The 13,932-nt window shown below is 54.5% G+C and overlaps 1 protein-coding gene across 2 annotated transcripts in view; it reads left to right on the forward strand.

Moving 5' to 3' along the window:
• Positions 1–13,771, forward strand: part of LOC142420550 (fibrillin-2-like) — a 118,882-nt gene extending 105,111 nt beyond the window's left edge. For both annotated transcript variants that reach the window (XM_075524607.1, XM_075524608.1), the window contains exons 49-65: positions 182–307; positions 396–548; positions 1,231–1,296; positions 1,597–1,722; positions 1,963–2,082; positions 2,547–2,669; positions 2,974–3,105; positions 3,727–3,852; positions 4,092–4,298; positions 4,562–4,687; positions 5,826–5,948; positions 6,655–6,771; positions 7,034–7,162; positions 7,790–7,909; positions 8,418–8,649; positions 10,221–10,389; positions 11,185–13,771. In XM_075524607.1, coding sequence (XP_075380722.1) covers positions 182–307; positions 396–548; positions 1,231–1,296; positions 1,597–1,722; positions 1,963–2,082; positions 2,547–2,669; positions 2,974–3,105; positions 3,727–3,852; positions 4,092–4,298; positions 4,562–4,687; positions 5,826–5,948; positions 6,655–6,771; positions 7,034–7,162; positions 7,790–7,909; positions 8,418–8,649; positions 10,221–10,389; positions 11,185–11,559 — 2,570 coding nt within the window. In that variant the 3' untranslated portion in view covers positions 11,560–13,771. The remainder of the gene's footprint in view (positions 1–181; positions 308–395; positions 549–1,230; positions 1,297–1,596; positions 1,723–1,962; positions 2,083–2,546; positions 2,670–2,973; positions 3,106–3,726; positions 3,853–4,091; positions 4,299–4,561; positions 4,688–5,825; positions 5,949–6,654; positions 6,772–7,033; positions 7,163–7,789; positions 7,910–8,417; positions 8,650–10,220; positions 10,390–11,184) is intronic.
• Positions 13,772–13,932: the final 161 nt, after the last annotated feature.

Raw genomic sequence — 13,932 nt, forward strand, 5'->3', positions numbered from 1 at the left:
GCTGTGCCCTGGCCTCTTCATTGTCCCATTTGCCCTGAGGGTTGGGTTAAGGGTTAGGGCCAGGGTGATGTCCTGCAGGCATCAGAGCTCCCCAGACATCGCAGCTTCAGCTGGTTTTAATGCAATGAGGAAAGGAGAGAACTTTGGCTGCTCTGTAATAGTCTGTCCCTGGTGCTCCCAGATATCAACGAGTGTGAAGAGGAGCCCAACATCTGCCTTTTCGGGACATGCACCAATACCCCTGGCAGCTTCCAGTGTGTCTGTCCTCCAGGCTTTGTGCTGTCTGATAACGGCCGACGGTGCTTTGGTGAGTGCAGCTCATCACGGTGGGGAGGGGAGCGTAACCATCCTGGATGCGTCTGCCATGACCTGTGCATTTCCCTGTCCTCCTACAGACACACGCCAGAGCTTCTGCTTCACTCGCTTTGACAACGGCAAGTGCTCTGTCCCCAAGGCCTTCAACACCACCAAGGCTCGGTGTTGCTGCAGCAAGATGCCAGGAGAAGGCTGGGGAGACCCCTGTGAGCTGTGCCCGCAGGAAGGAAACGGTAGGTGTGCTGGGACCTAGCTCCACGGGTGTCTGGTAGGTGTGCTGGGACCTAGCTCCACGGGTGTCTGGTAGGTGTGCTGGGACCTCGCTCCACACGTGTCTGGTAGGTGTGCTGGGACCTCGCTCCACGCGTGTCTGGTAGGTGTGCTGGGACCTCGCTCCACGGGTGTCTGGTAGGTGTGCTGGGACCTCGCTCCACGGGTGTCTGGTAGGTGTGCTGGGACCTCGCTCCACAGGAGAGATGGCTGCGTGCGTCTCTGATGTGTGCAGAGTGTGGGGAAGGTGTGCGGGTCAGGCAAGACAACCAGCAATGCAAGCTGTCCAGCAGAGTGGGCTCCTCCACCTGAAGACTTGAAACCTTGAAACCTAGTAGCCCTTGAAACCTAGTAGCCCTTACTGGGCTGCAGTATTCCCTGGGTCTCCAGCAACCACAGTCAGGCTTATTTCTGCTTTGGATCTGCTCTCAGTTCTCTGCAGGGCTTTAGATAAGGCAAAACCATCTCAGTGCCTCCAGATCCAAGGCAAGCACAGGTGTTTTCCAACCAGCCGGGGTTTTGTGGCCTCCCATGGGCAGTGAGCTGTCAAGCTCTCAGTCATGTTCTAGAAGCCTCCAAAGCACATTTCAGCTTCTGTGAGCAAAAGCACTTGTAAGCATATCTCACTTTTCTGCTTTCTTCCAGTTGCTTTCCAGGAGCTGTGTCCATATGGCCATGGAGCCATCCCAGGCCCAGGTGACACCCGAGAAGGTAAGGTCTGATCTAGGGATGAGAAGAAATTTGTTTCTTTCCGGGGGGTTGCCTAGAAGCAACCAGACTTAGGCTATCTGGAGAGTAGGGTTGAATCCCAGTGGCAGGAGGGGAGGGACATAAGACTGGGTGCCCTCCCAAGCTCATGGTCTCTGACTGCTCACCAAAGGTCCAGCCCCCAGCGCTGGAGAGGACTGCAGGGTCAGCAATCTGGGACTGCAGGGTCAGCCCTGAGAAGACAGGGATATATTTCTGGCTACGTGCTCACATGAGGTTTCATTGCCTTGGTTTCCCTTCTAGATGTTAACGAATGCTCAGAGAACTTGGGTGTCTGCATAAATGGGGCCTGCATTAACACTGATGGGTCCTTCCGCTGCGAGTGCCCCTTCGGGTACAACCTGGACTACACAGGAGTCAACTGCGTGGGTAAGGGTCTGCGTGGGGAGCACCTGCTCCCCCTTGCTTTTATCTCCTTACGTCAGAGGACATGTGCGTGCATGTGTGTGTGTGTGTAGAGAAGGAACTTGCTTCTCCCCTGCCCCTTTGCTTTTTACCCCTGGCTCCTGGCTTTGCTGGGCTTGTTTGAATGCTCTGGCTGCAAGAAGAGACCAGCCTGCACCTTTCCTATCTAACTCATCCACCTAACGTGGTGCCGGCTTCCTCCAGATACCGATGAGTGCTCCATTGGCAACCCTTGCGGGAACGGCACCTGCACCAACGTGGTGGGAGGCTTCGAGTGCGCCTGTGACGAGGGCTTTGAGCCAGGTCCCATGATGACATGCGAAGGTAATGCTGCTGTGGGGCAATCCCTTCACCCCCATTGCATACTGGGCCATGTGTGCAACCCCACTGGGTCACTGCCTGGGTGAGCAGCAGTCAGGTCGGCCTCCAATGGACAGTGCAGAAAAGGTGGCTGGGGCTCATCTCCACACGAGTGTGTACATCAGCGCTGGTCCCCTTCAGCTTTCGCTGAGGCTGGAGCCCAGGAGGAGGTCTGGAGACCTGCCTAAATGCAGGAGCTGCCTGACCAACAAGCCAGGACCCTGTCCCCATCAAAGCTGCTGAGACACCAGGTGTCTGTCCCTCTGCAACCGAAGACCGTGACAGGAAGCCTTGGTGGAACAAAGCTCTCATGAGATGAATGCACTGGGTGGGGGGGAGTCTGTCCTGGGGAGGTCCACCACCGTTACTGCCCGGATGACTCTGCTGAGAGCACAGAGTCGAGTTCTCCCCTCTCTCCTGCCTCCCAGATATCAATGAATGCGCACTGAATCCCCTGCTCTGTGCCTTCCGCTGCATCAACACCTTTGGCTCCTACGAGTGCACCTGCCCATCTGGATACGCCCTCCGAGAAGACAGAAGAATGTGCAGAGGTAAAATCCCCTTCTGCACCCCTCAGGGGAGCTCCCACACTCTCCCCAGCCCCCTGCATTTAGCCGGTCTCTGGTGCCGTACAGAGAGAAGGCAGGACTCGCTGGCATCTCAGGATGAGCTGGCACCTCTGGCCTCGTGCTCACTCTCACCTACCTTGGTGTCCGTGCTGTGCACCAGCCAGCCTGGACCAGGGCAGTAGGGACTGGTGGAGCAGTGCAGTTGTGAGCAGTCAGTTCCCAGTTGCCCCCACAGTGCTGCAGAGCTGGCAGGTTGAACGTGGTCTCATGAGGTTCTCGGTTGCAGATCTGGATGAGTGTGCAGAGGGACTGCACGACTGCGAGTCCCGAGGGATGCTGTGCAAGAATCTCATTGGCACCTTCATGTGCATCTGCCCACCAGGAATGCAACGCAGGCCCGATGGAGAGGGCTGCACAGGTACCAAAGATCAGGCGGGGAGGGGTTCCCAGTGGGGCTGGAGACCATCCTCTTCTAGGCATTGTCCATGTAGCTTTATTTTATGTCCTCCTGTCAAACAGCTCCTCCCCAGGGTTTCCCATGTGTGAGAACTTCCTGTATGTCCTACTAGATGCCTGCACACACAAAACCTCTGTTCATCTCTGGACCCATGGGTCTACACAGTTCCAGCACAGGATGACACAGCATTATACCACATGTCCTTTCTGTTGAGTCTTTCCACGTGTGTGTCAAGCTTCTTTCCACTGAGCTGCTTTTGGAAGGGCCAGCGCTGGACAGCCCAGACCTGCACAGTATTAGGCACAGCAGGAATGCAGACCGAGCCCAGCTCCACTCCTAGCCCAGCAGCTTGGCCACTTGCAGGTGGAGAATGTGCAAACTAGGAAAGCTGGGTACTCAGCCACCCTGCTTTGGGAGAGGTCCAGGGCAAGTGGATGTGTTTCTCAGCTGCCTAAGGATGTGGAAGTGGTCCTCAAGGACTCTGTGGGGGCATTTCAAACTGAGTAGTAGCATGAGGACTCATGGAAAGCTGAAATTTGTTCTATGCCTCACTGCAGCTCTTTGTGGCTCCTTCCATCCTAGATGAGAACGAGTGTCGCACCAAGCCTGGAATCTGCCCCAACGGCCGCTGCATCAACACGGTGGGAAGTTACCGCTGTGACTGCAATGAAGGTTTTGAAGTCAGTCCCTCCGGCACAGAGTGTATTGGTAATTACCAAGTCCTGGTGGGTCTTGAGCAGCCTCTCTTTAGTAGCAGATGATTCTTTTCAGGTGTTTCAGGGTTTCTGAGGGGAAAGGTTGTTGGGCCATCACCTTTACCTTTAGCATTATCCAAACCACACTACCCTCCATGCTGGAACTGGCACAGGCTGGACAGGCTGCTTGGTTATCCCTGGTGCTGACACTGTCTCAGATCCTGACCTTGTATCCCCACTCTCTCTGTCCAGACACCCGCCAAGGATTCTGCTTCACTGAAGTACTGCAAACCATGTGCCAGATGTCCTCCACCAACCGCAACCTGGTCACCAAATCGGAGTGCTGCTGCAACAGTGGGCGCAGCTGGGGCCCCCAGTGTGAGCTCTGCCCCCTTCCTGGAACCGCCCAGTACAAGAAAATGTGTCCTCATGGGCCAGGGTACTCCACTGATGGGAGAGGTGAGCTGGGCCCAAATCACCTTCAATGCAGAGGCGAGAAAACAGAGATGTGGGTACAGGCAGAATTCCCCTGGGAACTGGCTGGGACAGACCTACACAGTGCCTGGAGGAGACAAGAAGCCTCTGCGACATTATCTTACAACTCCCTGAATGTAGTCTCTTGCTCCCAGGGAGAGTCTGAGCTGCCCTGGCACAGCGCTGGCACAGGAGCATGGGGACAGAGGCAGCATTGGCACTAACAGGTCCTTCCCTCCCTCCTGCAGACATTGATGAGTGCAAGGTACTGCCCAACCTCTGCAAGAACGGACAGTGCATCAACAGCATCGGCTCCTTCCGCTGCCACTGCAAGCTGGGCTACACTGCGGATATCACAGGCACAGCCTGTGTGGGTGAGTCGGGAGAAGGAAACCCTTGGCAGGCTTCCATCCCTACTTTTCCGCATGCAAAGAGAGGGTCCTGTAACCCCCACCTGGGACACGTCCTCACCTCTGTCCATACTGTCCTGCATATCCGTAGCAGGGCTCTGGACACCTTGCCCTATCGCATGGTCCTCTATACATGAAAGTCGTCACTCCATGTTGTTTAGCTCCTTAAAACCCAGGCTCCTTGTCTTCTCCCTTTGACCCCCGGGGTCACAGGGACTGGCAGGGAGTGTGATCCAGAGATGAAAGTCTGTGAGCAGCCAAACCTTTCGCTGGCAGGGCAGCTGGTTCCAGCCAGCCCGAGTGCCATGTTGGGAGTCCAGATGTTGACATAAAAGGCACCCCTGGAATCACAGCTGCAGGCATCTTGGGAAGTACTGAAGGAGCTGAGGATGTGCCCTACTTCCAGTATTGAGATGGTGTTCAGCACCGTGCCAGCAGCTGTGTGTCCTAGGCGCAGAGTGGAAAAGAGGCCTTGGCTCCCAGAAACCAAGCTCTGTGCCTAGGAGTAGAGCAGATATGACCTTGAGCACCAGGACAGGATTCCTGTCTAAACATCCTTGCCCTTTCTCCAGCTTTGTGCCCTTCAGCCTGGCTTAAAGTTATGGGCTTTGTCAGAGCTATGGCTGCTACTCCCTGCTGGGCAGAGGTGACAAAGCTCCAGAAGTACAGGGCTGGCCCCATCCCTCATGTTCCCAGTACTCAGGAGGAGCATCTACCCATCTCTTCAGCTAGGAAGGGGCTGGGAAAGATGCGATTCAGATCCACCAGGTCACACAACATCCCATGTCTGAGCAGAGTGGTGATTCAGCTCTTTTCCTGCAAGGGATCTCCTAGATTTGTGTTGGCTCAAACTGAGGTGCTCCCTCAAAGCCCCTGTCTCTGCTCACCTGCTTCCTGGAGAGTGGAAAAGATGCATTTATCTGGGGCAGGGAGTGCCAGGATCCATAGGGCCATCTGACCACTTAGTTATGTGGGGCCATGAAACCTGGGATCACCTTGTATTCAGGAGCCCCTTGGTAGACTGAATGGTCCGAGGGGTGGTGGGGACCCAGTCCAGTAGCGCAACCTGCGAATGCTGATGTGTCTTGTCTCTCGAGTCTAGATTTGGATGAGTGTAACCAGTCCCCTAAGCCATGTAACTTCATCTGCAAGAACACAGAAGGCAGCTACCAGTGCTCCTGCCCCCGAGGGTATATTCTGCAAGAAGACGGGAAGATCTGCAAAGGTATTCACCCAGGAGAAGGCAGCAGAGACACTGCCTCATCTCTGGCAACAGGGGGGATGGCAGGAGCTGATTAACATGTGCCAGAACAGTCAAGTCTTTCTGTTCAGCCACAGAACAAGGCTAGACACAGAAAAAGGTGCCATGCCGGACCCTCGTGGACTGACACATCAGGGTTTCATGCCTCTACAGACACTCTAGACCTGTCTCATCAGGAAAAAAAAATATTCCTTGCCCTTTCCTACAGACTGCACAGCGTATCCCAAGCTGTCCTGAGCTCCAGGAGCCTGGAACCAGCATGTCTCCTACAAGTGGGCTGGGCACTATCAGGGCTCTTCCTCGAGCTGGCTGCTGCCAGGCCGGGGCTTTGCCCCCTCTCGCAGTGCTGATGTGTCTGGCTGCAAGGAAGGTGGCCTAAGAGTCTGGGACTTGTGGATTACGGGAGAGGCAGAGAAAAACCTCTGCATCTTCCAAATGTGTCTGTATATGATCAGCAGCTGAGGGGGGGGGGGGGGGGGAGGCTCCCTGGGCTTGTTTTTTCTCAAGTAAAAATTTTGTGTGTGTTGTTGCTGAGGCTGGTCCATGTCAGGTCCCAGTCTGCCCAGGACCACTGTGTATCACCGTGTACACGCAGGTGTCACAGACTCAGACGACAAAGATATCTCAGTAAGATAAATTGAGACACACGTTCTTGTGCTTGTTGCTTTAGACTTGGATGAATGTTCCACCAAGCAGCACAACTGCCAGTTCCTCTGCGTGAACATTATTGGAGGATTCAACTGCAAATGCCCCCCGGGCTTCACTCAGCACCACTCGTCCTGCATCGGTGAGTAGAGGCATTCGCTGCTCTGCTCTACAGCACCAGCGAGGTCCCCATGGGTTAGCTTTAAGCCCAGGAGGGTCTTTCCAGCCCCCCAGCTCTGGCTCTAGAGCACTGCCCCTCTCCAGTCCGCCTGGGGTTGTGCATCTGACTTGTCTGTCCGCTACTCAGACTGGGCTAAACTCCACGATGCAAGGTAGCTGTCTGCAAAGCTGCGCACAGCCATATCGTGGGGATGGACTTACAAGCAGCCGCCGGTGTTTTGCAGACAATAATGAGTGCACAGCTCAGCCCTCTCTGTGTGGAGCCAAAGGACAGTGTCTGAACACGCCAGGCAGCTACAACTGCGAGTGTCAGAAAGGATTCTCCCTGGACAGCTCTGGTGTCAACTGCGAAGGTGGGTCTGTGTCTCTGGGGCTTTGACAGACACGTGTTCCACGTGGAAGAGTTCCTAGTTCACTCACAGTCTCTAAGGCAGCTCAGTCCAGCCAAGAAGGGACTACTCCTTACCGTGGGACACCAGAAACCCACACAGGAAGCCCTGGTGCAAAGGAGAGGTCAGTGCCTGACCTGCCTGGGGAAACATTGGCTCTTGGACAAGTAGATGAAGGTCTTGGTGCTGCAACCATAGCAGCCAAAGGTGGGAAAGGAATGGTCCTGTCTCTCATCAGGGGAGATCTCGTGCCGGCCAAAACCCACCATGTGCTATGCTAAAGAAAAGCCTATGTTCAGCACAGGGAGCCTGAAGCAGATCTGGTAATGGTCCAGGCCAGACCTTAAATTAAAAAACATCCAAGCAGGGGCTGCGAGGGGATGTATGTGGACCTTGGGGCTGAGGGTGCAAGCTTATTCAAGGCCAAGCTGCACAGACATAATTAGTCAGAAGAACCTCCCACCCACATGAACACCCTCAAGGGTGCTGGCTCCCAGGCGTGTACCATGTGCACATGGTCCCTTTGCACCCAGCGCTGCCCACAGGACAGGGAGAAGTTGTCTCACCACCATCTGTGTTACATTGCTGCAGATGTCGATGAGTGTGATGGAAACCATCGGTGCCAGCACGGCTGCCAGAATGTGCTCGGAGGCTACCGCTGCGGCTGTCCGCAGGGCTACGTGCAGCACTACCAGTGGAATCAGTGTGTGGGTGAGTGTGGGATGGGGGGTCTTGCATCCTGTAGCTGTGGGATGGGGGATAGAGGGTGGCTACGCCCCAAGTCCCTCTCCAGCCACCCCTGGCCATCTGGATTCTGGGTTCATCTCTGCAAACCCAGCACCGAGCTTCCTGCCCTGCCCCAGAGACAGACTGTGCCTCTGCCCAGAGATGGTGGCCCGTGCCCTGCCCTGCCCCAGGTTCTGCCCCAGGTTCTCTCTGCAACAGGGACTGTCAGGAAGCTGCTCTGCAGAGTGCTGAGCTCCCAGTGCTCCTGATGCCAGCAGCTCCCTGCATTGCAGAAGGACAAAAAAAAAATCAAGGCAGTCCTCCAGGGACCTGCATGGGATGAGGTCTCACAAGGCAGCCAGGAGAAGGGAGCCTGCTGCCAGCTCAGCGATGGCCGCGGGCAGATTCCCTTGGCCACGTGAGGTGGGGAGCCCCAGCCCACAGGAACTCCCTTCCACTAGTTTCTGACTAGTTCTGCTGTCTTTGGGTGCAGATGAAAACGAGTGCTCCAGCCCCACTGCCTGCGGCTCTGCCTCCTGCTACAACACCCTGGGAAGTTTCAAGTGCGTCTGCCCATCTGGCTTCGATTTTGACCAAGCCTTTGGTGGGTGCCAGGATGTGGACGAATGCTCAGCAGGCGGCAGTCCCTGCAGTTATGGCTGCTCCAACACAGACGGTGGCTATCTCTGTGGCTGTCCTGGAGGCTACTTCCGAGCAGGACAAGGGTAAGACAGCAGCCAGCGGGTCACTGCCAAGGCACGTGGTACCTTTTGTCCATCAGGCAGATGCCAGGCACACTTCTGAGGGCACATAACACAGCAACGTACCCACTCGTGCTTGCCCCAGTGGCAGCACCAAGCCTAATTTGCATCTTTATGCCTTATTTTCCATGCATCAGGTGCCCACAGGGCTTCCTACTTCTACAAAGCTGAGTACACACGCTCAGGCACCTTCACACGTACTTCTAGTACACAGACTGGCCAGGCCAGCCACACCTCCCTTGAGGGTAATAGCAAATGTGGAAAGCAAGCAGGAGAGAGCTCTGCCTCCGCTCTGTTGTGTCACTTCTCAGAGAGTGAGGCTCCAGGGCTGCCTCTCTGCTACAGGGACTTCTCAGACTTCTGTTTCAGCATCCCTGGATAAAGCATATTTTTTAAAGCACATTTTTAAAGCATATCTAGAGTGAGTGTCAGAGCTCAGGACTTGCCCGCCATGCCTCAGCTTGACCAGCAAGAGCAGAAACTGGTTCTCACCTCAGCTCATCTGATCTCCAGTCTGGTCCTTGGACAATTTCTGTAGCCTTAGATGCCTTTAGACTCAGGTGGACTCAGAGCCTGGGACTGCGTCCTAGCACGGACCCTGGCCACTAGATGATTGCATCTCCTTCCCCAACTTCACCGTGTCTGTGAGTGATCAGCCTTCAGCATGATGAATCCTCGAGTGCAGCTATGTATCAGGTGCTGCCCAGCCCGCCTTGTGCTTCACGTCGGCTCTGTGCTTGCCCTGTCCAGCCGCAGAAGCAGGACTCCCCGCAGGGTGCTTGAGTGCTCTCCCCTGCCAGAGGAGAGAGATCTAACACTTCTCTCCTGTGCTCTGAGTCTCTTTAAAGAGGTTCCTGCTGCTTTCTGTAGGGTGGGTAGGTAGCCAGATACCAGGCGGTGGTGCCCCAGCTCCACCACAATCGGTAGCTCAGACTGGCAGCTGAACACAGCTCCCTTGGGCCAGAGGTGCGTGACGTGCATTTTGCACTGCTGAATCTCACCCAGCTCTCTCTTCCTGTCCTCCCCAGAGGCACCTGTACGTTCCTGGGGGACGTTGCAGGCTGCCAAGCGCGTGGTGCTTGGCATGCTCCAGCACCACACTTCTCTCTGCCGCCAGTACAGTTTGAAGGAGCCCCAGGAGCCAGTGAGCTGCCCTTCCCGCATGAGTCCTCAGCTCCTCAATGCTGGACTGTTCCTCACCCATCACAAGATCCTCATGCTAATGCCCATCTCCTCTTCCATTTCACTAATCCAATGGTTAGTGCAGCTGCTAGCCCTGTAGCAGATGCTCTGCAGATCCACCTAGTCCAGGGTGCAGACAGATTAAACCTTCTGGCCACATATAAACAAGGCGTGGCCTGATCTCCTTCAGGCATGTCCTGTGTACGAGCCATTCTGTACAAGCCATGTCCTGTACCCAGGCATGATCCTCCATGTGTTTCTGGGTGCCTCACGGAGAACCTCTGAGCGCAACGGTAAGATTTCCTTCTTGAAGCATGAATCTGAGATGGGTCTCTCTGCTCTTCTGCCACCAGACACTGTATTTCTGGCTTGGGTTTTGGGAAAGGTTCCTACCTTCCTGCCCCCCAAGAAGAGGATGAAGACAACCTGCTCTCCCCTGAAACCTGCTATGAGTGCAAGATAAATGGCTACCCCAAGAGGGGTCGGCAGCGACGCAGTGTCAATGGCACTGAGAAGCACCAGGTAAGAAATCCGTGGCATCCTGGATGGGGTGGAGCGAGGCGAGAGCTGGGTCACTTGGGGGATGGATAGCTGCCTGGAGTGGATCCCATGCAGTTGCCCATTCCGGTGGGGCTGCCTCAGTCCAGACAGAGATAGCAGCTCGCTCTCTACCTGCCCATGCTGGGTGCTTGGGTGTTTGTGGATGCCACTGAGTCCAGAAGTCCTGCAGAAACGGAAGGTCTTTCACAATACATTAGAGGAGGCCAGGACAATCTTAAGTGACACGCACTTGTGTGGTTTGGCCACAAATGTCTGGAGATACATGCAACCAAGAAATAAAACACACGTTTCCTTACAAGGAGAGCTGAGGGGGAGCAGTTTCCATAGGGCCGTAGAGGACTGTCAGCACTTACTGTCTGATTGCAGACAGGACCTGTCACTATAAATTCAGGTTCTTCCTTAGAGGGAAGCTCTGGCCTCTGTCCAAGGCTCCCCTGAGAAGTTCACAGGCCTGGGCAGGACAGATGGGACTGGGAGGTCACTACGGGCCCTTCAGGTCTTGGGAGGAAAATGCCCCTGAATTTATCGGTTCCTTGCCTGAAGATGAGGGCTGTGTACCGGCTGGTTCAGTCTGAGACACAAACAGGGTACCAAGAAACACTTGAAGGAAAGCAAGGACCATAGAAGTCGTAGCCACTTCTCAGAGCTGCTTCGGGGTGGCCCATGGGGCAGAACTCCTCTAAATCAAGTCCTCCTTCACCTGGCCATGAGCTTTTTTTGGTATCTGTTAAGTAACATGCCTGGTTCCTTTCAAAGGATCACACTGTGAACTTGGCCAGCATGGATGTGGATGCTCCTCTGTCCATGATGCTGAACCTCTCTGACCTGGCTCACAAGGAGCACATCCTGGAGCTCCTGCCAGCTGTGGAGCCCCTGGAGAACCGTGTGCGGTACCTCATCTCCCACGGGAATGAGGATGGCTACTTCCGCATCCACCAAAAAGAGGGGCTCAGCTATCTGCACCTCGGCCGCAAGAAAATAGTGCCTGGCACCTACCTGCTGGAAATCGTGAGCGTGCCCCTTTACCGCAAGAGGGAACTGCAGAAACTAGAGGCCAAGAACCACCTCAACTACTTAGCAGGGGAGCTGGGCCAAGCACTGAGGATGAAGCTCCAGCTCCAGCTCTACTAACATCCATGAGATCCACCCACCCAACCGACAGTACAGTCCTTAGCCTTGCCATCCACACCTGGAAACAACTGCCTCTTCTCTCGCTGCACCCCCTGCCACCACCTCCCCCACTGCACTGTACAACTGATGGGAAATGTCCCTCTGGGCTCAGCGCTCACCTTGGCCATGCAGGGATACTCCGCTTCATGGGGTGCTTGAGTCAAAACCAAGCCACACCGCAAAAGAGCTCATGAAAGCTTTGCCAAAGGTTCAAACCTTGTTAACAGGGTCTCCCTCCCTCTGCTCAGCTCCTGCCGTTAACCAAGATGCTGTTAGTCCGAGCTGGCAAGGGGTACCATGGGGAAGCTGCCTGTCCTTCATGGGCACAGGCCGTACATAACCCCCCAGCCCAGGAAATGGGGCGGGGGGGGGGGGGGCTGGGGCAGCTTTGGAAGGAGCTATGGCACGGTGTGGTAGCGCATTTCCCAACAGCTCTTGTTCCTCCTTTGCTTCTGCATTGTCATGATGGTGCTGCAGAAACCATCCCATACCTACACTGGCTGTGCTCTGTCTCTCCCTGTCCTCTCCGCGTCCTCTGGTCCTTTTGGGTTCCTCTATCAAACAGAAAAGGTCACCCCTGAGTGAAGGGGCAGTTCACGTTGCTAACCTCACATCACGAAGCAGCCAAGCCACAGGACCGCAGGCTCCTGCAGGGAACCTAGGGTTTTCACACTGCGGTATGCTAAACACGTGCACACCCCCCAAAGACTGGAGCTCAAAGGGCTTTCCCAGAGCTCCAGCAAGGCCAGGGGTGAAGGTGCCCTTCTATAAATGAGGAGGAGCTCTGGGGAAAGGCAAGTAATTGCATTATTGAATGTGGTTGGACAAACTAAACTGGCAGGAAAAAATGTCATGAGTCTGGTAGAGAGCATCCGGATGCTTCCATGCCAGAGGGGATGGAGGGCTTGGCAGGACGTACGTGGCATGCTGCAGGGGCAGATTTGCTGGCCACCACCACTGAGAGTGTTTGAAAATCCTGTGAAAAGTTTCCCACCAGCAGGAGCAAGATGGGGATGGGGGGATCTCTGCAGCCTGGCAGGAAGAAAGAGGCAGGGACAGCCAGAGCTTCATTTTGCAAACAGCCCTTGACTCCGAGCCACCCCATCTGCGTGACTCCGGTGCTTATGGCCAGGTCCCCCCCAGTCAGGAGCACTTCTGAAAACGGGGCTGCAAGTCGCTCCCCTCTGGTTGTCGCATACATCTTGGTCAGTCCAAGCTGACAACCGAGATGGACAGTCTCTGGTTAATGCAGACAAACGAAATGCACTAAAAAGAGTCTGGAAAATATTAATTAAGTGAATCGAGGTCTCCCTGCTGCCTCAAGTAGCCTGTCCAGGCCATTCTGTCCAGCTTTTCTTCCTCCCTCGAGTGTTCTTCACACAGCTGGTCTCTGCAACGCCATTGCCTAGTTTTGCATGAATCTGTTTTCAGTTCTGCATCAACCCTGTGCATCACCACAGGAAAGAAAGGTGCTAAACTCACTCTGGTGACACACAAGACTACCTTATCCACACGTCTGAGGTGCTTGCAGCTTTCCGAAGCTGGTGCTGGTATTGAATCGTCAGCGTTAGTGCACTGTATCCATCCACCCTTTCATATTTATGTATAACCACCAAAGTTATGATTGCTCGTTGTTGTGAGGAGTGCATATTCCTGTAGCTTTTTTTTGGTACTGGGGGGGGGTTGTTGTTTTTCCTGGTACGCTGCCGCCGCATGGGGAAGTGTATGTATACTGTATTTGGGCTAATGTCAAACTTGAAAACTCTTTTCCATAATGCAGCTCCAGACTCTGGATTTTGCAAGAGTCCCAGAGCTTGTGACAGGATGGGTGGCCTGATGTTTGGGGGTTTTTTTATTATTTTGTTTTGTTTTGTTTTGTTTTCCAACAGGTGCTTTTTTTAAAAAAAAAAAAAACTATTAATAATAATAAATTAGCAGAGATGGGTTTGTGTGTGTGTGTTGAGCCAAAAGTCTCAAGTGAAAAAGCTCAAGGTTTCCTTCATTCCTCTCTGGTGCGGTGTTTTTTTTGTATTGACATTTCTTGCTGGTTGTTTTTTTTTTTGGGGAAGCGTTGAAACCCAAAAACCTGTGCCCCCTTGTCCCGCACAGAGAGGTGGCTCTTTGTGGAATTCCTTTTTGTATCAGAAGCAACAGCAACAATAAAATTATTTTGGGTTAAGTGGTTCTGTGTCTTCCTCCTCGTCTGGGCGCAGCGGCGGCAGCACCCTGTCCGTCTGCCGGAGGCCGTGTCGGAGGCAACCTGGGAGTGCGGCAGGACCCGTCCTCGCTCCAGCACAGAGGGAGCCCGGGCTGGTTTCCTCTCTGCGCTCCTCA

Source organism: Mycteria americana, chromosome 24 (genome assembly GCF_035582795.1).
Source record: "Mycteria americana isolate JAX WOST 10 ecotype Jacksonville Zoo and Gardens chromosome 24, USCA_MyAme_1.0, whole genome shotgun sequence".
Lineage (NCBI taxonomy): Eukaryota > Metazoa > Chordata > Aves > Ciconiiformes > Ciconiidae > Mycteria > Mycteria americana.